The 26,916-nt window shown below is 45.1% G+C and overlaps 1 protein-coding gene across 3 annotated transcripts in view; it reads left to right on the top strand.

Annotated features, from left to right (window-relative positions):
* LOC148011768 (uncharacterized) overlaps positions 1 to 26,916 on the top strand; it is a 139,290-nt gene that overhangs the window by 77,696 nt on the left and 34,678 nt on the right. For all 3 annotated transcript variants that reach the window (XM_087670789.1, XM_087670788.1, XM_087670790.1), the window contains 2 exons: positions 11,019 to 11,092; positions 11,230 to 11,327. In XM_087670789.1, coding sequence (XP_087526915.1) covers positions 11,019 to 11,092; positions 11,230 to 11,327 — 172 coding nt within the window. The remainder of the gene's footprint in view (positions 1 to 11,018; positions 11,093 to 11,229; positions 11,328 to 26,916) is intronic.

The following is a 26,916-nucleotide window of genomic DNA, read 5'->3' as shown; positions in this document are numbered from 1 at the left end:
ATGCAAGGCATTCTAATCAGGAGGTGGTGCTGATTCAATTGGACCTGGAAAATGTTTTTGATTATCTGGACTGGTCTTTCGTTGCAGAACTTATGTCTACTATGGGCTTTGGTGCTCGGATGTCTCGTCTGATCTACACCATTAGTGCTGCGGCTTCTTCGCGAGTCATGCTGAATGGAGGTGTTACCCAGCCTTTTGTCCTTGCCCGCTCTGTGAGACTGTCAGATGGGAGAGGATCGAGGTGCAGCTGAAGTGCAGTAGACAGTGTGAGAGTGAGAGACAGAGTTGAGCACGACACCCAATGCAATAGTACTGAATAGAGTGTAAACAGAAAGTACAAATGATAACCCTTATACCTTAGGGTTATAAGGGGCTGTTCACACCCGAACACAGTAAGTGCCCGTAAGTGTGCACCACAAGCACATACAAAATAGTACACATAATCGGGGGGAAAAAACCTCTCCTACCGAGAGTAAAAAGTGCCCCAGTGTCCTAGTGATCACCCGCACACTCCCATATGAGCGTAGGCGTAAGTAAGGCGTGTGAGATACCCAACAAACCCCCCTGGAGTGAAGAGTGATCAAGTGTACAAGGATCATCCGCCACCAAAGGGCGTCAAATTCAAAGCATCGCGAAATGCTTCAAATTTGTCTCGTGGAAGAGCTTTGGTGAAGATGTCTGCCACATTGCTGGTGGTAGGACAGTAGACAAGGCTGATATCACCTGCATGTAGCCTCTCTCTGACAAAGTGGTAGTGAATCTCTATGTGTTTCGTGCGAGCATGAAACACAGGGTTCCGTGCCACTGCAATGGCACTCTGACTGTCAGTATATAAAGGAGTAGGCTCCGTAACAGATACATCCAAATCAGCAAGTAAGCGTCTAAGCCATACGCACTCAACTGCAGTAGTGAAGGCTGCCTTGTACTCAGCTTCACATGACGACGTGGCAACAGTGGATTGTTTCTTGCTAAGCCAAGAAATGCATGACGAGCGAAGAAAGAAACAATTGCCACTAGTGGAGTGACGAGTATCAAAATCACCAGCCCAATCAGAGTCACTGTAAGCATGTAACTGCAGTGGTCCCCCCTTGGCATAAAGCAATCCAAGAGCTCTAGTACCCTGCAAGTAACGAAACACACGCTTCACAGCTTGCCAATGCGACATACGAGGCTGATGCATGTACCTGCTCAAAACTGAAACGGCAAACTGTATGTCTGGCCGAGTGTGGCATAGATAGATGAGACATCCCACTGCTGGAGCATAAGTATGGATATCAAACAAATCACTGTCATCATGTAATGACAGTTTGAGCCCAGGTTCCATGGGTGTACAAACTGGCTTGCAATCCTGTAAGCCAAACTTCTCAAGAAGTTGCCCAATGTACCTTGACTGACATAATCCAATGCCTCTAGCATCATGTATAAACTGGATGCCCAAGTAATAGTGCAAAATACCCAAGTCAGACATGTCAAAAGTTTGCTGTAAATTATTTTTGAATGCTGAAATCTGATCAGCACGTGTTCCAGTGAGCAAAAGGTCGTCTACATATAGACACAAAATCAGCATGGATCCCCCCTCTTTATGTACATAAAGGGTAGACTCAGATGGGCTGTTTACAAACCCCTGACTAAGCAAGAAGGCATCTATCTTTGCGTACCAAGCTCGTGGAGCTTGTTTCAAACCATATAGAGCTTTTTTCAGCTTGCATACTAAATTTTCTGAGCCTTCAACTGCAAAACCAATGGGCTGCTGTACATACACTTCTTCCTGAAGTTCCCCATGTAAGAATGCAGTCTTTATATCCAGCTGATGCACTTGCCAACCAAAATGTGCAGCCAAGGCAATCATTGACCGAATGGTCGTCATACGGGAGGTAGGAGCAAAGGTCTCCTCATAGTCAATGCCCTTTTTCTGTGCGTAGCCTTTAGCTACCAGCCGTGCCTTGTACTTATCTATGGATCCATCTGCATTCCTTTTTAATTTGTAGACCCATTTCGTACCAATGGCACGCTTGCCAACTGGCAAAGACACCAAATCCCAAGTATGATTCTTATGAATAGAATCCAATTCAGCTTGCATGGCTGCCATCCAATGCACACTATGTCGTGCATCCTCAAAACATTCAGGCTCCTCATTATCATGAGTACATGCTGCCATAACAAACTCCATGGAATGTGCTGAATCATGCAGTCGAGTTTGCCTTCGAGTACGACCAGCCAAGGGTGTTTCCAAATGACTATCTCTCATAGTCTGCGTGTACCATCTAGGCACCTGTCTTGCTTCCTGACTGTGTACAAGTTCCTGCTGAATTTCAGTTTCAGCAATGTGCTGATTTACTGCATGTTCCATAGGAGCAGCTGGCTGAACATTAGGTTCATTTGCTGAAGTACCAGCTGAATCACCAAATGTGATGGGCAGCAGCCCTTCAAAGACATCACGGGCAGCCTGATATGTATCAAAACCAGCCAAGGATAATTCTGATTTTTCATCAAATACAACATCCCTGCTGACAAAAACCTTCTTGGTCACGGGATCATAGAGTCTGTAGCCTTTGCTTTCGCTGCTATATCCCATAAAGATGCATTTTACAGCCTTGTTGTCCAACTTCTTTCGAAGTACCTGTGGAATATGGGCATATGCAAGACACCCAAAAGTACGGAAGTGGCCAACAGAAGGTTTGCGGCTGTGCCAAGCCTCAAAAGGTGTGACGGTTTTCAAGGCCTTGGTAGGACATCTGTTCAAAATGTGGCAAGCGCACATGACGGCTTCCATCCAAAAACTATGAGGCAAACTCTTTGCCTTCAGCATACATGTGGCCATCTCCATGAGTGACCGATTTTTCCTCTCTGCTACCCCATTCTGCTGTGGAGTATATGCAGTAGTGTACTGATGGATAATGCCCTTCTGCTGCAAATAAGAATTCAGCATAGAGGACATGTATTCCCCCCCTCGGTCCGAACGGAGAGTCTTAATCTTGCAACCAGACTGAGTTTCCACAAGTGCACTGAAAGCCAAAAATGCATCATACACTTCTGACTTCTTTTTCAAGCAATAGACCCAGCACAAACGTGTAAAGTCATCAATAAATGTTAGAAAATAGTAACAACCACCCAATGACTGTGTCTGCATGGGCCCACAAACATCCGAATGCACAAGCTGCAATCTGGCTGTTGCTCTAAAAGCAACATCACGGGGAAAAGAGAAACGATGCATTTTCCCCAAAATGCAACCCTCGCATAAATGCTCAGGAGGTCTCTCCAAGAGAGGTAATCCATCCAACATCTGAGTACGCTGTAATAGCATCAAGCTGCCATAGTTTACATGCCCCAAACGAGCATGCCATAACTCTGCCTCTAACATAGCAGGAGTAAGAGTGGATGTCAAATATGCAGACTGATCTACCGAAAGAGCATCCAACTCATATAACCCATGACACAAAGAACCTGTCAAGACCAATGTCATGTGTTCCTTGTCACGGACCATGCAACGGTCATCATCAAAGGTGACCTGCAAACCACAACGTGCCATAGAAGAAATGGAAAGCAGATTCTTCTTAATGCCAGGCACATACAAAGCATCCTGTAGGCGGAGAATAGAGCCATCAATGGCTGTAAGCTGAATCTCCCCAATACCACGAACAGGGTATGATGCATTATTAGCACACTGAACAGACTTCCCAACGGGAGGTGCACCAAGAGAAGCAAACAAATCTCTACGAGATGTGATATGCCGTGAAGCACCACTGTCAAAGAACCAAGTGTCAGCATCTTCTGTAGAGCTAAATGCTCTATCAGCCCAAGAGACATCATAACTGCAAGTGTAAAAACAATAGTCCCTGTCTGCAACAAAGGACGCGGACTCACTAGCAGTGGAAGGAGCTGCAGAAACAGACATCCCTGACTCCTTCTTCTTCTCTTTGGCGATGCGCTTCCTGCACTCAGTGATGTAGTGGCCAGGCTTCTTGCAGTAATGGCATTTTCCTTTCTTGGCTTGCGTGCCCCCCTGTTTCTGACTTGTCTGTGAAGTGTTACTACTACCAGAACTCTGCGAAGCATTTTTCCCTTGGCTGTTTTTACCCTTCTGCCTTGACATAAAAGCCTGCTCAGAGGCTATACCATCCACACCACTGTTCCGTCTAGTTTGCTCTTCCTCTAGAAGCAAACTGACAAGCTGAATGAAAGTGATGGGCTCTTTCGAAATCCTCATAGTGAGGTTCAAGGCAGTATGAAAAGCCAAGTAAGAGGGAGCCAGTGAATTCAATGTCGTAGAAATCAGCTGCGCATCTGAGTAGTACTCATCCACATTCATGAGTTGCTCCCGCAAGTCCTGAATTTTGTTGAGATGATCCTGCATAGAATCACCCTCATTCATCTTTAGAGTCTCTAGCTCTTTCTTCAAGAAAGAGATGCGAGTCTCATTCTTTCCTGCAAACATTTGCTCCAATATCAACCAAGCTTCTTGTGAAGAAGCTGCTGAACGAATATGAGGAATGATAGAACGCTGAACTGCCAATGCAATCAGCGACATAGCCTGTGCATCCCGTGTATCCCAAGTTTTCTGAGCTGCAGTTCTTGGGGGAAGTGGCTGAGCGAGCTGAGGTGGAGGGGGCTGAGGTTGCCCTCTTGCACGTCCTCCTGGAGGAGGAGTAGCGGGAGCCACAACTCCCGGTCGTGCTTCCTCTCCACTGACATAATCCCACAAATTTTTTGCCACTAATACATTCTTCATCATGAAAGACCAAAGGGAATAATTGTTCCCATCCAATCGGTCTTCCTTGGACACATAGGTGAATACATCTCCTCCCTGATTTCCCATTATTTCCCAAAAGGCAATAGAGCAATGTCAATGCAGTACGGGCTGGAAATCTGCAAATTTCCAGAAATTGCAGCAAACACAAGTCTGCAATTAAGGTGCAAAGGGTACTCTGTCACAAAAACTGTCACTGATGCACGCTTTCCAAGGTGCAATTAGTGCTCAGCAGCACTAAAACATCAAAAGCCCCAAAATTTTCTGCCCAAAATTTCTGTCACAAATGTCTGTTACAAAAGCCCCAAAATGTGCATTCAATGTGTCACAGACAGACACAGCACGTTTCCCAATGTGCAAACAGTGCAGTGCAACACTGTTATGAATAAATCCCCAAAATTTTGCCAAAATCTCTGTCAAAAACAGTCGGTCTGTGACTGTATCAGCAGTTTAAATGCATCTGTCCTCCAAATACACAAAAGCCCCAAAATTTTCTGACCATTCAGTCAGAAATTTGCATGAAATTTACTTTTCCAGTAAATCTGTGCCAACTGCGTGTGAACCGCCGCTTCCAGAATTTTATTCTGGGCTGAAATAATAAAATTTTTGAAAATTTTACCTGGTCGTGTAGCACGTCGCGAGCTGCTGACGTGACAAAGGCAGGCGGGCAGGCGGGAGCAGGTCGTCAGACTGGCTGACCAGTCGCGATGGGCAGGCGGGCTGCACGTGGTCAAAAACGGCGGGCAGACGGGAGCAGCTCGTCTGGCGGGACAGGGCGTCAGATGGCGGGCAGACGGGAGCAGCTCGTCTGGCGGGACAGGGCGTCAGACTTGCGGGCTGACGATTTGCGTCAGGACACAGGCGGCACGTCAGGGCACCAGTGGCGGGACAGGGCAGACGGGAGCAGCTCGTCTGGCGGGACAGGGCATCAGACTTGCGGGCTGACGAGGACTGCACTGTTGGACAGCGCGCTGGCATACGTCAGCGCCTGCAGCTGAATGTCAGACGTGGACCTGGTGCTGCTCGCGAGCTGCTGACGGACGACTACGACTGTTGACGGGCAGGACTGAGCTGCAAGTGACGTGGCTGCTGACGAAGGTACAGGCTGAACGTGCTGTACCAGACAGGTACTGACGAGCTGTCAGTGCTGACGCAAGTCCTCGGGAACCGAACAGAGCTGCTGACCAGCTCTGATACCAAATGTCAGATGGGAGAGGATCGAGGTGCAGCTGAAGTGCAGTAGACAGTGTGAGAGTGAGAGACAGAGTTGAGCACGACACCCAATGCAATAGTACTGAATAGAGTGTAAACAGAAAGTACAAATGATAACCCTTATACCTTAGGGTTATAAGGGGCTGTTCACACCCGAACACAGTAAGTGCCCGTAAGTGTGCACCACAAGCACATACAAAATAGTACACATAATCGGGGGGGAAAAACCTCTCCTACCGAGAGTAAAAAGTGCCCCAGTGTCCTAGTGATCACCCGCACACTCCCATATGAGCGTAGGCGTAAGTAAGGCGTGTGAGATACCCAACAGAGACAGGGTTGCCCTTTGAGTCCTCTCTTTTTTGCCCTTGCGACTCATCCAGTTCTTTCGATGTTATCTCATCTGGCAGCTTCTTCGCAGTTGGCTGGATTGTCTCTTCCTTCTGGACAGCACTTCATTGGTCAGTCCTTGGCTGATGACAGCTTTATGATTCTGCGTGCGGACAAGGATAATCTTCGTAAAGCATTAGATGTTTGGGCTCTCTTTGGTTAGGCCTCTTGTCTTCGCATCAATGCTTTGAAATCAGCTATTCTCAGCTGCACGGAGTCGGATTTGCAGTCATTGGACTGGCAGGGAATGGTTGTTCCTCGTGGTTCCATTGTCAGGCATCTTGGGTCCCCTTTGGGCGTTGATGTTCCGCCAAAGCAGCTCCTAGAGTGGATTTCACAGAAACTGGCAGCGAAATTTCTGTATTGGGAGTCATAGGCTTGGCCCTTCCATGTTCGCCTCAAAGTGGCTCAGACAATTATGTTGCCAATGCTCACATATTTCTTGCCATTGCTGCCTTGGACTACTACTGCGTTGAATGCTCTCACGCACTATATTCGTTTCATGTTATGGAAGAAGGATTCCTTGCATGCAGGCATTTCATGGATTTCTTGGTCTCAAGCATGTACCCCGAAACACATGGGTGGTGGAGCTATCTTAGATGCCAAAACTCATATGCTGGCACTCTGTTGGTCTCTTTTTCGCGCCATGTGCTTGGATCATCACCCGTGGGTTATTATAGCCTGTTATTTTCTTGAGGATCACGGGCTTCTGCATAGTAATACCCAAATTCGGGGTTCTTGGTGGCATGTTCTTAATGCAGACGCTCCGTTCTCTAGTCCTTCATCATCTCTGCTTGCCCATTTGGAATGTTCCTAGAAACTGGTCCTCCAGAAGGCTCAGTGGCATCCAGCGGAGGACCGTTTAGCTACTAACTCCTTCCAACTGGAATTGTTGGCAGTCTCGTGGTTACTTTCTTGGGAAGGGAAACATGAGCTTAGACCAAAATTTAACTGCATGGCACGTTTGGGCTTGACTTTAGTCGCAGATGCCACCCTTGCCAATCACAATGTGTTAGATAGCGTTTCGTATAGCCACGAGACTTTTCAGGATTCCTCGTGGATACAGGGATTTATGGGGACAGCTTTTGATAATGCTACAGAATAGAAAACCCTTTCCTTCCCTTGCTTCGGATCGTCCTTGGCAAGACTGGGACCTTGCAGGCCGGCTGAATTTGGAAAAGGCTTCAGCTAACCAGGTGTATCATCTTCTGATTAAAGATCATCAATGGCTGGTCACTAAAGCTAATACTCTATGGGGATTGTGTAAATCTCGGTCTTGGTGGAGGGTAACGGTGATGGAAGCCTGGTTGAACAAGACCCCTTTCAAATATAAGGTCTTTCTTTGGAGGGTAATGATTGGTGGTCTTCCGCTAGCTTCAGCCCTTTCCAAGCGTCGCATCTCCAATGGCAATTGTTTCTTTTGCACCACCAGTGTGGAATCGGCTCGTCATCGATTTATTTCTTGCTCTCTCCCTAAGAAAATATGGTCCTTCTTGTCAGTAGTTTGACGCGCGGTGGTTGGTTTCTCGCTACGCTCGTTTGATTGGGTTTTTGGGCAGCCCAAATACCCCACACCGACACAACCACATATGAAGATCTTGTTTCACTTTCTTAGATATTGGGGCCGTTGGCATAACTGGACCATTCGGAATGCTTTTATTTTTGATTCTGTCTGTAATGTTCAGGGACACATGGCCAGGCTTAAAGGTCTCTTACTCTTGCAGATAGATCTTATTCGGCTCTCTGACTTGCTCCCTCGAGAGGACTTACTTCCCTGGCATATGGCAATTTCTGTTGCGTCTTTGCCATGACTTTTTGTAACTCGAGAGAGAGTTCTTGCACGCGATGGTGTAGAGCCACTGTGTATCTGGTAATTATGTAAACTTGTACTTTTTTTTCGTAATTAATACAATTACCTTTTACGAAAAAAAGAAGAAGAATTGAGTGAGATATTAGAGAGAATAGGGAGATAGATAGTTATGCATAAATTATAATGAAAAAAAGTGAAACAAATTTGAAAGGCAATGTATATCTCAATGGTAGCTTGCCGGATGTGGCAGTAGATGAATGCGCTCTCCCCCTCTTGCTTGTATCTATGGCCCACAAAAAGTAAGTGTCGAGTGTATGCGAGATGAGCATGTAGATGATATGCCACTCTCTTTTATGGATCTCCCTCTCATCTTGGCAAGAATCTCATCCTCATAGTAACCAAAAACGTCAAAAACATTTAGAAATGAAACGTTAGAAATGTGTTTCGTAAGTTTCTTTCAAGAGAGTAAAATAAGAAACATGGGGTTTTTTATATAGAGATGTTTAATAGTTTTCACTAGGGAAAGATTTTCTAAATCTGTATGGAACTCTTTCTTAAACAAAGAATGACCGATTGAGCTTGAGTGATAATAGAGTGAATTGAGAATAATATGTTACATATCCATGATCCATTATTATGCCAAAGTTAGTCTTTGGACAAGCTATACTATGGTTTAGAACTCAAACATTATGATTCATATGTATCATACAAAGAAAATGGAAATAAACATGTAAATATCCTATCTACAATATGAACTGAGTCAAGTTGCAACATTACGATTCTTATTTCAAAACAAACTGACAAAATGTCAAAATCGAGAATGAATCATAATATATCATAAATAACTCATAAATGAGACTAAAGTCGTATAATAATCAACTCTCAAGACAAGAATAGATACTAGATTGACAAAGTCCAATCACTTAACAAAATCAAAAAAATTAGTCTCTCATCCAAAATCTTGAGTCCTCAGGAGTCATTTGACAACATCATGATCATGTTTAACATTGCCCAATATTTTTGGTTCCAAACAACACACACACCCCGCCCCCGCCCCTGCACCTCCCCCCCCCCCCCCCTTCCCACACACACACACACACACACAAAAAAAAAAACTCGCAGAAACATTTCGTAAGTTTCAAACTAAAAGAAATGCGTTTCTTAGCTACTATGCTCATCCGCAATGTTTTGAGGGATTTCTATGCATGGATCAACTTACCTTCTTGTCATTGAAAGATGTTGGAGAAGCTAGGTTGCACCCCTTGTATAGCACTTCCGAGAGTACTTGCACGTCCAATGGTGGGAGTTGGACTTCTTTGCATCGCTCTCCACATGGATTGCGTGAAAATTGAAAGCTTAGTGCTTCTCACAAGTCATGGTGCCGATGATGGAGGAACGGCCTGAGAGAGAGAGAGAGAGAGAGAGAGAGAGAGAGAGAGAGAGAGAGAGTCTTGCTCTTGAAACATGAAAGTTGAAAGAGAGGAGAGGGTTGGGGCAAAGTTGAAAGAGCAAGAGTGAGAGAGAGGGGATGGGGGGATTTGAGCCTTGATAGGGTGTGGAAAAGAGAGTGAGTGAGAGTCTAGAGCTTTACAAATCACAAATCAATTCAAGATCCAAGAGAGGGAGATGAGAATGGCAAACGCTTGCTGAATTGGTGTGGAAGCATGGAGGAGAGGAGCACCTTTTGTAGATGAGAGAAGGGTCAAACAATCAAAGAGGGGTCAATAGTGAAACATGGCTGCTAGGTGGATGGAATCCCAAGGGCGCTGGGGGAGGAGTGCATAGTTGGAAATGGGGGTGGATTGAAGTATCCAAGGCTTCCCACCTCCCTAAAGTGCAATCTCCTAGGCTAGCCACTTTTAAGGGAGAAAGTCTTGTCCAATGAGCTTAATAAAGAGCCATTTTGGAGGAGTATATTGCCAAAACATGTGTGGAAGGAGATGCTTGAGTTTTAGGTGGCTAGGAAGGCCTCTTGTTTCTGCATGTTTTTTGATTGCCCTTAAATGTGTCCCATTTACCTTTGAGGGTATGAGTAATCTGCCAGATTTGTGATAAAGTTTCTAAAGCGGGAGTTCCCTGGTGATATCTACTTAGTTTGCTTTGAGCTATCCAACATACAATCAAATGATGCTAATAATGGACTCCCATCTATGGAAATGTCGTCAGACAACTGAAATTCAAAGCGCCCACATTGCTATATTATCCAATTTGTTGGAAATTTTCATGTAGGTTTCAAATCTGATATGTTGTTTTCTCAGGAGAATTTTCTTTGGATATGAATCTTTGGGGCAAGTTCATTGTGAAAATTTGGACAAAATTTTGTTTCTCCTTCGGTGTTCTTTCTGATTTGCTATTGTTTGGATCAGATTTTGTTCTATGCATGAAGTTTGTGAACAATTTTGCTTCTTGAAAATAATCGATTACTCTTTATATTGTTCATTGTGGTTGTGTTGTGTACACATTGGCAATGATTCATGCCCTAGAGGAGATAAGAAAATGAAAATTGTAGTGCATTAGTGCATGCATGCACACTGTGTATGTATGCATGTGCTGGAGCATGTCTACTGTCAACAAGGAGTTCCACTCTACTTACATTGTATACCCCTTAAGTGTTTTGAGACAAGCAAATGGAATGGCATGTAGGCAGATGTACAATTTTCTTATGTGCTCTAGTCATTGATTCAGCAGGTGAGTATGCATTACAAAACACGTTATGACTCATTTTGAAAAACTTGACTTGGTTTGTATTGTGTTGTTCCTTGCAAACTTTGGCAGTGTAGGGATAATTAAATGATTCATCTTATGGATACGTTCATGTTCAGTTTCAATATTGTTCTAAAAAGAAAATGCAACCTTCAACAGTGCAGGGATAACTGAAGGCTTTTCAATGTGTGCTGGGGACTTCGTTGAAGTATACAGCCATAGCGAACAAGAAGGTAAGTTTCCCTGCTTCACCCGGGAAAAATTAATCAATGGATATACAGAAAATGGTAAATTCCTTTATGGAACCCTCATTAGATGGTTAGTTTGCAATCAATTCTTGGCTTGATGTGGTGACAGTTGTGTCAAACAGGAATGTGGGATGCTGTTGTTACTTGCTTCTTCATTGATACAGCCCACAACATAGTGGACTACATCGAAATTATTGCAAAAATACTCAAACCTGGAGGGGTATCATACATCTTTATCTAGCTATGGAATGCATGTTTGTCTGTTTCAAGGATGAAGTATGGAATTCTTCAGCTTTCAGCTCAAAAATCCTTTCTTGTGTGAAATTTTATGGGTCTTAAGCACATTCAAAAATTGCGAGTTATTTTTCAGTGAAACCATTCATTTCTGGATACTAGATTCACTTTTCATCTCAATTTTATTCCATATCCATTTCTCTGATCTCTTGGGGTTGTAAGTGGTGCAATGCTCATTATATAATATAAATGGATTGTGGTGGGTTGGAGGAGACCTAGAGGGCATGTGGATATGAGGACCCACAGAGAGAGAGAGAGAGAGAGAGAGAGAGAGAGAGAGAAGATTATTGTGATTCGGTTACTGCTTAAGGTTCCTTCTCCGATCTCTTTGAAACAATGGAGGCCAATATCTGTCATGGGTTCCTTGTATAAAATCTTCTTTAAAATTATTGCAAATAGATTGCAGAAAATATTCCTGCACTTGGTTCATCCACGACTATTATGGTTTCATTAAGGGATGAAATATATTGCATAACATTTTAAATATTCAACTGGGGATTGATTATGCCAAAGCCACAGGCCAGTAGGTTGTTATGCTTCAACTTGATCGTGAAAAGGAATTGATCATGTCAACTGGTCCTTCTTGCGGCAGCTGATGTCCACCATGGGATTTGGTCCTCGCATGACTTCCCTTGTTGATACCATTAGTTAGGGTGCTATGACTTGTCTTGCACTTAATGGAGGGATCACAGATGAAATTGCCTTGTCTCGGTCTCTTTGGCAAAGCTGTCCTCTCAGTCCTTTGCTATTTGCTTTGGCTACTCATCTGATGTTCTCATTGTTGGATAAGTTGACTGATCAAGGCAAGATTGTGGGTTTGTCTCTTTTGGGTGGTGCCCAACTTTTGGGTCAATCTTTGGCAATGGCTATGTGGAATCTCTTTGCTTTAGCATCGGGACTTTATATCAATACTCAAAAGTCTACACTGCTTTCTTGTACGGAGAGAGTTTTGCAAGCTTTGGGTTGACAAGGAGTTGTGATTTTTAAAGGAGATATTACCCGACACTCCGGTTATCCTATTGGTGTGGATGTACACCCCATGCCTTGCTTGATTGGATGCCATCTTGTATACATGATCGGTTCATGTATTAGAAATCTCAAGGTTGGCCTCTTCATGTGAGACTTAAAGTTGCTCATAGCATCATGATTAGTATGGTCTCATTTTTCTTGCCACTACTTCCTTGGACTAAGAAGTCTCTTTTGGAATTGGTTCAGCCTATTCGCTTTATGTTGTGGAAAGAGAAAGGGAATCGTTTCGGCCAAGCATGGATTTCATGGTAGCATGTGACTACTCCTAAAAGAATGGGGGGAGTAGCATTATTGGATGTTAATTTGCATATGGTTGCTTTGTGACTCGCACATTTCTAGGCACTATGTACACAGAGTCATCCTTGGTCAGATATCGCAAAATTTTTAATAGAAAAGATTGACATCTCTCATGGTAGCATAGTTATTCAAGTTTCTTGGTGGCATGTGCTTAACTCTATGAGGCATATTAAGGTCTCCTAGTCTTTTCTCCTTTCTCATTTGATTGCATCCTGGCAGGAGATATTATGTTTTGCAATTTAGCGCCCTCTTGATCTTTGTAAGAAGGAGAATCCGTTGCATGAAGAAGTGATGACTATCTCCAGGTTGTTGGATTGGCCTAATAAATATTTGATGCGAGATAAATTTAATCACATGGCTCGTTTGGGGTTGCAGACAGTCCATGATGGTGTTATTCTTGGGTAGCCCTGTCTTTATTTTTTCTAGCGTTTTTGTCAACACTTTTGGGTGCCTCGTGGCTATCATGGCATTTGGTCGCCCATACACGACAAGCTTGAGAGGTCCTCTCCTTTGCTTGTATTATGGTCATCGTCTCCCTAGCAAGATTGGATGTTTGTGCTTCCTAATGAATCCAACTAATCAAATCTATCATCAGATGGTTGAGGTCAAGAGATGGATTATTGAAAAGGATAATAAATTATGGCATATTCGGGATAGCAAAAAGAAGTGGTAGGAAAGACTCCTCCAACTCTAGAAGTCTAAGGCTCCTTATGAGGGTTATTCATGTGGAGGTTGCTTATTGGGGGTGTTTCAACTCGGGATGGCTTGCGTGTTCACAAGTTCTCTTGTGGTTGCTGTATATTTTGTACTACATGTGACGAGACATTGCGTCATCTCTGTCTCTTGCCCTGTTGCTCATCAAATTTGGAGCTTTGTCTCCCGTGTGTGATTCTCGATGAGACTGAGTAGCATATTTCAGGCCGTTTGTGGATTATGGGAAGGATGACTTCTATGTCTGCTTTGCAATCAGATTATTCTTGACTCTTTCATTTCCTTAGATGGACAGCTCTGTGGCATATTTGGTATACTCGAAATGCCTTTATTTTTGATTCGGCCTCGAGCATCCATGGTCATGTGGTCCATGTTTGTGGTTTAGTGTTATGGCAAATTTCCTCTATGGTTTCAGTTGATTTGGTGCTTCCAGACATTGTTGTTCCTTCATTGGATATTGTTCTCTCCACACCAACTGTCCTTTCTATGTGATGTTTGCATGTTAGAGTTTTGGTGATTTGTGTTTGCTCTTTTCTTTAGCTGACCTGATGGTCTAATGTAAGTATTGCTACTTAATTTAATTATCTTTACGAGAGAGAGAGAGAGAGAGAGAGAGAGAGAGAGAGAGAGAGAGAGGTCCTCGCATGAATTCTCTTATTGATACCATTGGTCAAGATGATGTGGCACGCATTGTGCTTAATGGGGGAATCACTGATGAAATTGCCTAGTCTTGTTCTCTTCAGCAACGCTGCCCCCTCAGTCCTTTGCTATTTTTCCTTAGTAACTCACCCAATGCTCTCTTTCTTGGATAAGTTGGTTGATCAAGGCGAGATTGTTGGTTTGTCTCTTCCTAGTGGTGCTTAGCTTTTGGGCCAATCTTTAGCTGATGTTTCCTTTATGTTTCTCAAGGCTGATTGGACTAACATGAATTGAGCAATGGTTGTGGAATCTCTTTACTTTAGCTTCAGGGCTTCATATTAATGCTTAGCAATCTACAATGATTTCTTGTACAAAGAGTGATTTGCAAGCTTTAGGTTGGCAAGGAGCTGTAATTTCTAAAGGAGATATTACATGGCACTTGGGTTATCCTATTGGCGTGGATGTAGCTCCTCCACCTTGCTTGATCGGGTGTCATCCTGTATACATGATCGGTTTATATACTGGAAATCTCAAGGCTAGCCTGTTCATGTGAGACTTAAAGTTGCTCAATGCATCATGATCAATATGGTCTCATTTTTTTTGCCCTTACTTCTCGGGACTAAGAAGTTTCTTTTGGAATTGGTTCAACCTATCCCCTTCATGTTGTGAAAAAAGAAAGGGAATCGTTTGAGCCAAGTGTGTATTTCTTGGCAACATGTGACTACTCCTAAAAGGATGGGGGGAGCGGCTTTATTGGATGTTAATTTCCATATAATTGCTTTGAGATTGTTTCTTTTGTAGTCTTTATGTGTGCAGAGTCATCCCTCGATAGATATTGCAAAAATTTTCATTGAAAGGATTGGTATCTCGCATGGTCGCACGGTCGTTCAAGTTTCTTGGTGGTATGTGTTGAATTCCATAAGGCCTATTAAGGTCTTCTAGTTTTTTCTTCTTTCTTATTTGATTGCATCCTGACAAGAGATTCTGCGTTTTGCAGTTTGACAGCCTCCCAATCTTCGTAAGGAGACGAATTTGCTGCAATAAGTGTTGGCTACCTCCAGGTTTTTGGACTAGCTTGATAAAGACTTGTTGCGAGATAAGTTTATTCGGATTGCTTGCTTGGGATTGTAGACAATCCGTCATGGTGTCATTCCCGAGCAGCCTCGTCTTTATTCTTTTCGGCGCTTCCATCAGTACTTTTGGGTGCCTCATGGCTATCATGACATTTTGTTATCCTTAAAGGAATAGAGGTACTCTCCATTGCCAGCTTTTCACCCCTCATCTCCTTGGTGGGATTGGATGTTTGTGCTTCCTGATGATTTCGAGAATAAGTTAGCTAATCAGAGTTTTTTGCAACTCTAGAAGTCTAAGATTTCTTATCAAGATATAGTTTTCATAAGGAGGTTTCTTATTGGGGGTCTTCCAACTGGGAATGTGTTGTGTACTCGCAAGTTCTCCCATGATCGCTCTATATTTTGCACTACATGTGATGAGATATTGCTTCATCTCTTTGTCTCTTGCCTCGTTGCTCAAGAGATTTGGAGTTTTGTTTCCTCCGTGTGGTGCTCAATGACTCAATAGCGGATATCAGCTCAGTCATGGATTATGGGAAGGATGCCTTTTATGTTCGCCTTACAATCAGATCATTTCTGCCTTTTCCATTTCCTTAGTTGGACAGCTTTGTGGCATATTTGGCGTACTCGGAATTTCTTCGTTTTTTATTCTGCCTTGGGTAACTATGGTCATGTGGCCCGTGTTCGAGGCTTATTGCTATGGCAGCTCTCCTCTATGGTTTCAGTTGACCTGGTTCTTCTTGACATTGCTACTCCATGACTAGATATTGTTCGCTCCACTCTGGCTGTCCTTTGTGTGTGATATTTGTGTGTTATGGTCTTAGAGGCCTTTCGGTTTGATTTTGTGTTTGTTTTGTTTTTCTTAGTTGACTTGATCGCCTAATGTAAATGTTGCCATTTAATTCAATTATATTCATGGAGAGAGAGAGAGAGAGAGAGAGAGAGAGAGAGAGAGAGAGAGAGAGAGAGAGAGAGAGAGAGAGAGAGAGAGAGAGAGAGAGAGAGAGAGAGAGAGAGAGAGAGAGAGAGAGAGAGAGAGAGAGAGAGAGAGAGAGAGAGAGAGAGAGAGAGAGAGAGAGAGAGAGAGAGAGAGAGAGAGAGAGAGAGAGAGAGAGAGAGAGAGAACCTCTTGCCCGACATCGTTTTCTCTCTTGCCCGCTCGCCAAGAATATCTGGTTACTCTTGTCGCACATTTGGCGCGCGGTGGTGGGATCCTCGCTAACTCCTTTCGACTGGGTTTTTGTGCGCCCGAAGTATCCCGCACTGCCACAGTTGCATGAGATCTTATTTCACTTTTTCAGATATTGGGGATGCTGGCACATTTGGACCACGCGTAATGCTTTTCTCTTTGATTCGGCCTCTAATGTACCCCGACATATTGCCAGGCTTAAAGGGCTCTTGCATTGGCAGCTAGATATCATCCGACACTCCGACTTGCTCCCTCGGGAGGATTTGCATCCGTGGCATATGGCAATTGCCTCTGGGTCGTTGCCATGATTGGTGTAACCTTTTCAGTGCATTACTACGGGGCTTCCCCACACGTTGGCCTAGGGCCCTCGTATATCTTGTAATCAGAAAAAAGAGAGAGAGAGAGAGAAAGAGAAAACCTCTTCACATGATGGCTTTGTGTCATCATGTATCTTGTAATCCAGTAATCTTGTATTTTTTTCGTAATTAATACAATTACCTTTTACGAAAAAAAGAGAGAGAGAGAGAGAGAGAGAGAGAGAGAGAGAGAGAGAGAGAGAGAGAGAGAGAGAGAGAGAGAGAGAGAGAGAGAGAGAATTGCAAGGACAGGTCACGTCAGGTGAGACTTGCAGGCAACTCACAGGCAACAGACACACACACACACACACACACACACACACACACACACACACACACAGAGAGAGAGAGAGAGAGAGAGAGAGAGAGAGAGAGAGAGAGCGTTGCTCTTGGCTGTGCCCCTTGACAGAGAGAGAAGACAGCAGTATGGCTGGCTTGGATATGGATTTTCTAGACCGGACGGTGGCAGTCCTTGGCCCTGATTCTGATACAGAGGAGCCGGAGGATATGGTGCCGTGCACGGAGGAGATGCCTCCGGGTTCTGAACTGCCGCCTGCGGGCAAACGCTCCAAGTATACTTTTGACGAGCCAATGGGTCCTCAGGAACGTTCCTATGCGCAGGTTGCCTCTGATCCTGTGGATTCGCAGGAGATTGACTGGGAGCATTTGTTGGACTTTGCCAATACTCTACTTGGCGATTATGTCCAGCATAATAATGAAACTTTTTTTGACGCGGGAACTGATGACGTGCTGGAAGCCACGGTGGACCCGAAATCAGTCTTGCGGTCTTTTTCGGTGTTTTATGACCGTGCCATTATACTTTTCTTCACTGGTGGGATCCCAGTGCTTTCACATATTCGCCAGTGGATGGAGCATTTATTGCAAGGGGAGTGTGTTGAGGAGATCTTCCTTGGACCTCACGGCTTTTATGAGGTGCTGTTGAAATCGGAAACACATCGAGCTGAGCTCCTGTCCAAGTTGCCATTATTCTTTGATCGCCGCTTGGTCCATGTTGTACCATGGCGCCCTATGGGAGACTTCCAGCGTCTGCTTCAACGAGAATGCCCGGTGTGGGTGGAAGTGGAAAATTGTCCGGCGGTCTATTGGCCATTGTTGAAGGATGCGATGGCAGTTGTGGGAACAGTGCTGGTTCCCCCAAGCCTCAAGGCTATGAATCGAAACTGTTTATACATGTTATGGGACACGGCCAGGAAAAGGCCTGCGTGGCTTCGCCTCAATTGTTCTGGCATGCATCCTTTGCATTTTCGCTTGAAATGGGGCAACTTTGCAGGACACTGCTTTTCATGTGGTAAATTGGGGCATTTTATGGCCGAATGCCCCGAAAGACAACCGTCTTCCGAGGATGCGCATGTTGTGCTGCCTAAGGATGACATGGTGCTTGATGCCCCGGCACAGGAGGCCCTTCAGCCACCTAATGTCGTAGATAAAGGCAAACAACAGGTCGTGGGTTTGGATTCCCGTAGCACTGATTGGATTGAGGCACGTAAAAAAAAAGGTAAAAAGTTGGATGCAGGCCTGGCGGATCCTGGGCCTAATGCTTCACAGGATTCCGTGCACACGTATATGCGCAGGAAAGAAATGTTCACTTCACAGCATGCTGCGCGTACTATGGCCCCGTCTGCCCCCCGTAATTAGTCTACAAGGAAAGTCTATACAGACGGTCCCAAGGGCCCACCTGCTAAGCTGGCGTTTGATACAAAAGGTAATGTGATTACACCTTGGGATCGGCGTTATCCCCGCCCCACTCCCAAGGCAGTGGATTTTCCTTCTACCTCTAAAGCAGGTCGCCAGAATTCGTTTGCAGTATTGGCTGATTTTCTGGATGAGGGTGTCCTAGATGCTCTCGCGGAAAAGGTGAAATTGAGGCAACAAGTGCCTCGTTCCTGACTTCCTTTTTTTGAAGATATATGAAGATAGCCACGTGGAATGTGCGAGACATTTGCTCTCGCCATAAGGAACATGCCATGTGGACTGTCTTGCATGAGAACCAGTGGGATGTATTGTGTGCAGTTGAGCACAAAAGTCACGGTGAAGCAGGAAAAGTTGTGGATTGTCATGGATTCCGTCTGTTTTATGCAGGGACACATGCTACACACTATTCGGGCGTGCTGATGATTGTTCATGAGAAATACCAGCCTGTTCTTGTTAAAAATGATGTGCAGGGCCGCTTTCTGGTAATCGAAGTCTTATTTGAAGGAGAGATTTTATGGTTGTTGGGCCTGTATGCTCCGAATGATCCCGCATCTCGACGGGATCTTTGGTCGACTTTGCAGGGCTCGATGTCACTTGGCTGAAGGGGGTTTTTGATGGGAGATTTCAATATGTGTGTTGACTCTTCTTAGTCCACTTTAGGGCATTTGGTAATGGATGCGCTGTAAAGCCGGGTGTGGAATTCCTTTGCTTTGCGCGTACTTAAGCAAGATCTTTGGTCGTGGCTTCACCCTTCTTTTTCAGGGTTTACTTTTCATTCCGCACAATATGCAACTACTTGGTCGCTGTTGGACCGAATGTATATCATGCAGGGGGATGATTTTCTTCCTGAGATGCTGGAAATGAAGGTCTTGTAGCAATATGCATTGTCGGACCATTTCCCCCTCCAGCTTGAGATGCGGGCACAACCTATTGCACCTTTTATGCAGTTGCTGGATAGGCTCCCTTTACGTTTCAACTCCTCTTATTTCAAGCATCCAATTTTTCAGGGCTATATGCAGTAATTGATTGAGAGGTTCTTATTGGACTTCGCCTCTGAGGGCTTGGCTTCATTTGCACGGCTGCTCTCTAATGTGCAGCGGGTTGCTCGGCAGTATGGGATCCATCATGCCTCTCTTTGTCGGCGACGTCGACATGCAGCAGAGGACTTACTGGCTTTGGTCCGTTTGTTGCTCGTGGATACCCCAGATGATGATTTTCAGTTGTCACTGGAGATGCGTTTGGCCCATCTTATTCAAGTGTTTTAGTTGAAATCTTATCAGCAGGCCAAGCTGCATAACTTGACTGACACATTGCAAGATAGTGCCTGCCAGTCTCATAAGTTCTTTTGCGCCTTGCATGCTTCTCCTGCTCTCGAAAATATGACTAGACTCCAGGATTCGGAAGGTCGCATGGTCACTAATCCGCAGACCATTGTCAACATGTGCAGAAATTATTTTATGGAACTTCTTGGTTCTTCTCCCTCGCCTTCTAGCCAAGTTACGCATGCCCGTTCGGTCTTCTATCATCTGGTCCGCCAGCAGGTTCCACTTGATATGCAAGCCACTTTGGAGGCGGATATTTGCGAGGAGGAGGTTATGGATGTTTTGTTACACCTGCCTAAGGATAAAAGTCTTGGTTGGGATGGTCTCACTAATGAATTCTTTGAGAACTCGGCCACGCAGCTGGTGAAGCCATTGGCGGTTATGTTTCAGCAGATTTGGGAAATAGGGGTCATGCCTTCCTCATGGAAAGAAGGCCTTATCAAACTGATTCCAAAGGTCCCTTCGCCGTCAATGCTGCAACACTGGAGACCAATTTCTTTGATGGGCTCGATGTATAAAATCTTCTCCAAAGTGCTGGCGAATCGGCTTCACAAGCACCTTCCAGCTATTGTGCATCCTCTCCAATATGGTTTCATCAAGGGCCGCAACATTCTGCATAATATCTTAAATGTGCAAATGGCTATTGACTATGCGCGGCACTCTAGTCAGGAAGTGGTATTTTATCAATTGGACTTGGAAAAGGCTTTTGACTATGTGGACTGGTCTTTCATTGTAGATCTCATGTCTGCTATGGGTTTTGGTACTCGGATGTCCCGATTGATCTATACCATTAGTGCTGCGGCTTCTTCAAGAGTTATGCTCAATGGTGGGTTTACAGAGCCATTTGTCCTTGCACGCTCGGTCAGACAGGGTTTCCCTTTGAGTCCTCTCTTCTTTGCCCTGGCGACTCATCCGGTCCTTTCAATGTTATCCTCAATGGCGGCTTCTGCTCAGCTGGGAGGATTGTCTCTTCCTTTGGGGCAGCACTTCATTAGCCAATCTTTGGCTGATGACACCTTTATGATTTTGCGGGCGGACAGGGACAACATTCGAAAGGCATTAGATGTTTGGACGCTCTTTGGTCAGGCCTCTGGTCTTCGCATCAATGCCTTTAAATCAAGCATACTCAGTTGCACGGAGCCTGATTTACAGTCATTAGGCTGGCAGGGCCAGGTGGTTTCCCGTGGCTCCATTGTCAGGCATCTTGGATACCCATTGGGGGTGGATGTACGGCCAAAGGACCTACTGGAGTGGATTTCACAAAAACTGGCGGCGAAGTTTATGTATTGGAAGTTGCAAGCGTGGCCATTCCATGTCCGCCTCAAAGTGACTCAGACAATTATGCTACCAATGCTAACGTATTTCCTGCCATTGCTGCCGTGGACGCCTACTACTTTGAAGGCTCTCACTCATCCCATTCGTTTCATGCTATGGAAGAAGGATTCATTGCAGGCAGGTATTTCGTGGTTTTCATGGTCACATACATGTACCCCTAAACGCATGGGTGGTGGAGCTATTTTGGATGTAGAAACTCATACGTTGGCTTCGTTGGTCTCTTTTTCGTGCCATGTGTGTGGATCATCACCCGTGGACCATTATAGCCCGTTATTTTCTTGAGGACAGCGGGCTACACCATGGTAATACATGACTTCGGGCCTCCTGGTGGCATGTCCTTAATGCTGACTCTCGATTTTCCAGTCCCTCTTCCTCTCTGTTACTGCACTTGGTCGGCTCTTGGAAAGTGGTGCTCCAAAAGGCCCGTTGGCATCCAGTGGGGGACCGCTTGCAGACTAACTCCTTTCAGCTGGAATTGTTGACAGTATCGAGATTACTTTCATGGGACGACAAACATCAGCTCAGATCGAGATTTAACCGCATGGCCCGTTTAGGTGTGACTTCGATTGCGGATGCTACCCTTGCCACTCGCAATGTCCTCGCATCGTTTCGGACTGCTAGGAGACTTTTCAGGATCTTGCGCGGATACTGTGGTTTATGGGAACAGCTTTTGTCGGAGCTTCAGGGTAGGCAACCCTTTCCTGCCCTGGCTGTGGATCGTCCTTGGCAGGACTGGGACCTTGCAGGCCGGTTGAGTCTGGAAAAGGCCTCTACTAATCAGGTGTATCATCTTCTCATTCAAGATCACCAATGGCTAGGTGTGAAAGCTAATACTGTTTGGGGACTGCGGAAATCGCAGTCATGGTGGCAGGCAACGGTGATGGAGGGCTGGCTGAATAAGGCACCTTTCAAATGCAAGGTCTTTCTTTGGCGGGTAATGATTGGTGGTCTTCCTCTTGCCTCGGCCCTTTCCAAGCGTAGAATCTCGAACGGCAATTGTTTCTTCTGTACCACTACTGCGGAATCGGCCCGACATCGTTTTCTTTCTTGCCTGCTCGCCAAGAATATCTGGTCACTCTTGTCGCAAATCTGGCGCTCAGTGGTGGGGTCCTCACTAACTCCTTTCGATTGGGTTTTTGTGTGCCCAAAGTACCCCACACCGCCACAGTTACATATGAAGATCATATTTCACTTTTTCAAATACTGGGGATGCTGGCACATTTGGACCACGCGCAATGCTTTTCTCTTTGATTCGGCGTCTAATGTACCGAGACATATTGCTAGGCTTAAAGGGCTCGTGCATTGGCAGCTAGATCTCATCCGGCACTCCGACTTGCTCCCTCGGGAGGATTTGCTTCCCTGGCATATGGCAATTGCCTCTGGGTCATTGCCATGATTGGTGTAACCTTTTTCGTGCATTAGTACGGGGATTTCCCACACGTTGGCCTAGGGCCCTCGTGTCTCTTGTAATCATGTAATCATGTAATCTTGTACCTTTTTTTCGTAATTAATACAATTACCTTTTACGAGAGAGAGAGAGAGAGAGAGAGAGAGCCGCCTCGTCCCTGTTCCTGTTTTGTTCCTATCTGAGGACTGAGTGACGCTCGACGCTAACCTATCACGTCCCGCCTCCTGCACTGCCTTTGCACTCCGGCCTGTTCTTTCTGTGTGCAGACGGAATAAGGTACCACAGGTCCCTGCTTCTGTGTGTCCGCTTGTCACAGAGAGAGAGAGAGAGAGAGAGAGAGAGAGAGAGAGAGAGAGAGAGAGAGATTGATTGGCGACGCGATGGAGCTTGACCTGAAGCCGCCTTGCCCTTGTTCCTGTTCCGTTGCTATCTGTGGAATGCGCCACGCTTGACGGCTGCCCGTCTCGTTTTGCCTCCTATACTGCCGTTGCACTTCGGCCTTTTCTTCCTGGGTGCAGATGGAAAAAGATACTGTGGGTCCTTGCTTTTGTGTGTTCGCTTGGTCTGTTTCTGCCTTCGCGAGCTCTGCCTCTACATGCCTGCAACCTGTCATCCGCGAATACACCTGCTCTGCTACCTGCGGTTTGTGTGGCGCCCAAATCTATTCCTGAGACACAGACACTGCGTTGGGACAAGGGATAGCTTTGCCCTAGGCAGAAACAGACCTGCTGTCCGGGCAGTCTTCAGCGTACCCTCTGAGCGTCCCTATACAGAGCTTGCAGTCCAGACTTTCTTCTCTTCCACATGCAATCTGCCCCTCTTCACTGATAAAGAGAGCAGACCTGCCCACACACTCTTCCACATGCAATCTGCCCCTCTTCACTGATAAAGAGAGCAGACCTGCCCCCCCCCACACACACACACACACACACACACAGAGAGAGAGAGAGAGAGAGAGAGAGAGAGAGAGAGAGAGAGAGCTAGCTTGAAGGCCACTTCAGACAGCCTGCTTAATAGCGAACAGTTAGTTCACAGTTCCATTTTGAGGGTTTTGCACAGAGTGAGAGAGAGACAAAGGAAGAATTTTGGGATCGGAATATGCTTATGCTACGGCAAACCTGTAGGCATCTAATGGTATCGATATTGCCTTTCTCGATCAACAGATCGGGCAAGGGAATGACAAAGACTTGGCTGACTCGGATGGTGATTCATTGGTAGATGAACCCAGACTGTTGTTGGATAGTGAAGAGATTGGCAAACGTCGTAGTATGTCAGTTGAACAACTGGCCTTTGGCCTGAATTCACCTCAGTCTGAGGTTCATGTTTTGTGTCTGCAACCTAATGGGTCTTTACAATACATGTTGGCCATTGCCAATCATCTTATGTCGGATTATGTCCTCTGTAATGAGGATAAAGCTAACACATTATTGGAAGGGGACCGAGTAGTAGCAGTGATGGGAACCGACTTGGTCCTACAATAGATAGCTGCTTTCCATGAGAGGGCAGCCATATTTTATTTTACTGGAAGGACTCCTTTGATCACCTGAATTTGTGCTTGGTTGCAGTCTATGCTTGTCAGTTTTGAACAGTGCCCAGATGATGCTTCAGGGCGTATGTAGGTTCCCCTGGTTGAAGAGATTTATGATGGCTCGAAGGGGTTCTTTGAGGTTCTGTTTCGTTTTGCGGAAGTATGGGCTCTTGTTATGCAACGCATCCTTTGTTTATGGATGGGCAACTAGTTCATGTGGTCCCTTGGAAACCCATGGCTGAATTTTAGGACATGCTGAGACAGGCTTGTCCAATTTGGGTAGAGGTGGTGGATTTTCCTGCGTATCTTTGGAGACTCCTCCCTATGGTACTGAGAACCCTTGGTTAGGTCTTGGTGGAACCCTGGCTGGCTTCCTGCAATAGGAACAGGGCATGTATGATTTGGGATGCAGGCCAACCTCGCTCGACAAGAATTCATTTTGAAGTTCAAGGCTTACAAACGTTGGTGTATGAGTTAAAATGGGGTACTTTTGCAAGACAGTGTTTCAGATGCAGCCAGTTGGGCCATTTCGTTTCGGAATGCGACAAAAATACGGAGGTAGTGCAGGGCCCTATGGATCAAGATATGGAGATGCAAGACCACCACCCTTTGCACATGTTTCAACAAACAATACCTGATCCAGTGCACCTTCCCCAACAAGGTCGTGAGGAAGGCAAGAAGAATGACCTCCATGAGGGTGGGGAGCGTCCTCTGACTGTGGTAGGGCAGAATTTGTCTCCTTGGGAGGATTCTTGGGTCATTGTGGTTAATGCCAGGCAAGATTCTCGATCGAATCGTTCCCATCCTTTGCCGCCCCCAATCACTCAGACCTTCCAATGCAGAGGTAGGGGTTTTTATTTGAAACCTCAATCTTTATGTACCCTAGCAGTGGGAGATAGAAGGACTTCTGATTCAACCTTGCGATTTGATGCTCGTGGAAGGCTTGTGCCTCCTCGGGACGTTTTCCGCTCCTAGCAATTGTAGTTTCCTTCCTGAGCTTTGATTGCAGGTTTGTAGAGAGCAGATCTTGTAGATGTTACACATACTGAAATGGAGAGATTCCATGCTGCTAAGGCTATTGATGTAAAAGGGAAAGGGAAAGTGATGGTTCAATAGTTTTTCTTATTTTCTGATTGATCATGAAACTCGCTTTGTGGAATGTAAAAGGTATTTCTTTGGGCAGCAAGTAGTATTAGTTGTGGAAAGTTGTGCTTGCTGGAAATTGGGATGTTTTTGCTGTGGAGCACGAACAACATTCTTTGCTGGATCCTCTTATGTGTATAAGGATTATGCGGTCTGTTTTAGTGGTCGAGCTCCATATAAATCAGGAGTTATGTTGGCTATCAAATCCTCCTTGCAACGAGCATTGGTTTCTCAAGATACCCGCGGTCGATTTTTGATCTTGGAAATATGTTATGAGGGGGAGGTTTTGTGGATTGTAGGCTTGTATGCTCCTTCTAATGCAAGGGATCGTCTTCAGCTTTGGGATGACCTGCATTGCCTTGCCTTGGCTCGTCAAGGCTTTGTTATGGGTGACTTTAATGCCTGTGTTTCTGCAGATTAGGCAACCTCTCCGTATTCGATTATGGATGGTCATGAGCGACAGGCTTGGGATGCTCTTGTAGCGGCATCTTTGAAACAAGACATGTGGTCTCGGATGTATCCATCACAAACCAGATATACTTATTGCTGTTTTTAGCATCCAAATACTTGGGCTAGACTAGATAGAATCTACATTTGCCAAAGTGACTCCTTTCTTCCTTCAGTCATTGATATGTGGGTGGAAAGACAACATGTAAGACAATATGTTGCGTCAGATCATTACCCTTTGGTCTTGGAAATGAGCCATAGACTTGTTCATGCATTCAAGGCTCTCCTTGCCTCTTCGGTTTAATCAATCTTTTTTGTAGGAAAATCAGTTTTTGAAAGATGTTCAGCACCTGATAGCTTCCTTTAGCTTGAAGATTCTATCTAGAGGGATGGAAGCATGGGTGGTTTTTAGGGATAATGCGCGAGCTTTATCCCGACAATATGGTATTCAACATGCTTCCTTGTTTCGAGCTGAATTGCAACATGCTCAAGCTTTATTAGCTCATTCCTTGGCTTTGTGTCAGACTGGGGATTCTGATGATGACTTGCTCACTTGCATTGAATGGCTGAAAGGCAAGGTCCAATCTCTTCAGGAAGAGGAGTATGCAAAATACAAATTGTTAGCTAGAGCCGAAGCTTTACATGATAACAACAGTCAAACTCATCAATTTTTTGCTCGTCTGCATTAGAAATATGCGCGGGAAAATATTGTGCACTTAAAGGATGTGCAAGGTGATATGGTGACTGATCTTGCCTCCATTATTCGGATGACTCTTGACTTTTGTAGGGCCTTGTTGGGTCCACAAGAGATCTTTTCAGATGCGATTCTCTCTGCCCGAACATACATTTGTGACCTGGTTAGTAATCAAGTCAAACTAGAATGGGTGAATTTAATGAAGGCCGATATTTTTGAAGAGGAAGTTGAAGAAATGTTGTCTCACTTGCCTCGAAGGAAAAGTCCAGGTTGGGATGGGCTTCCTAATGAGTTGTTTTCAGCTAATGTGTAACTGCTTAAGGACCCATTAACTCGATTGTGTCAACAGGTGTGGAACTCGAGTATGATGCCTTCAGATTGAAAGATTGCAGTCATTAGGTTGTTGCCCAAAGTTCCCTCTCTGACCTCTTTGAAACAATGGAGACCCATTTCAGTTATGGGATGGTTATATAAAATCTTCTCCAAGATTATTGCCAACATATTGCAGAAAGTATTTCCGCACCTCATTCATCCATATCAATATGATTTCATTAAAGGTCGGACTATAATGCACAACATTTTGAATGTCTAGTTGGGAATCGATTATGCCAAAGTTTCTAGCCAACAGGTT

This window comes from Lygodium microphyllum, chromosome 28 (genome assembly GCF_053477565.2).
Source record: "Lygodium microphyllum isolate KBCC chromosome 28, Lygodium_microphyllum_v1.1.10, whole genome shotgun sequence".
In the NCBI taxonomy this organism is placed as follows: domain Eukaryota; kingdom Viridiplantae; phylum Streptophyta; class Polypodiopsida; order Schizaeales; family Lygodiaceae; genus Lygodium; species Lygodium microphyllum.
Note: the sequence above shows the minus strand (reverse complement) of the source record. Positions and strands in the feature narration are given on the sequence as shown.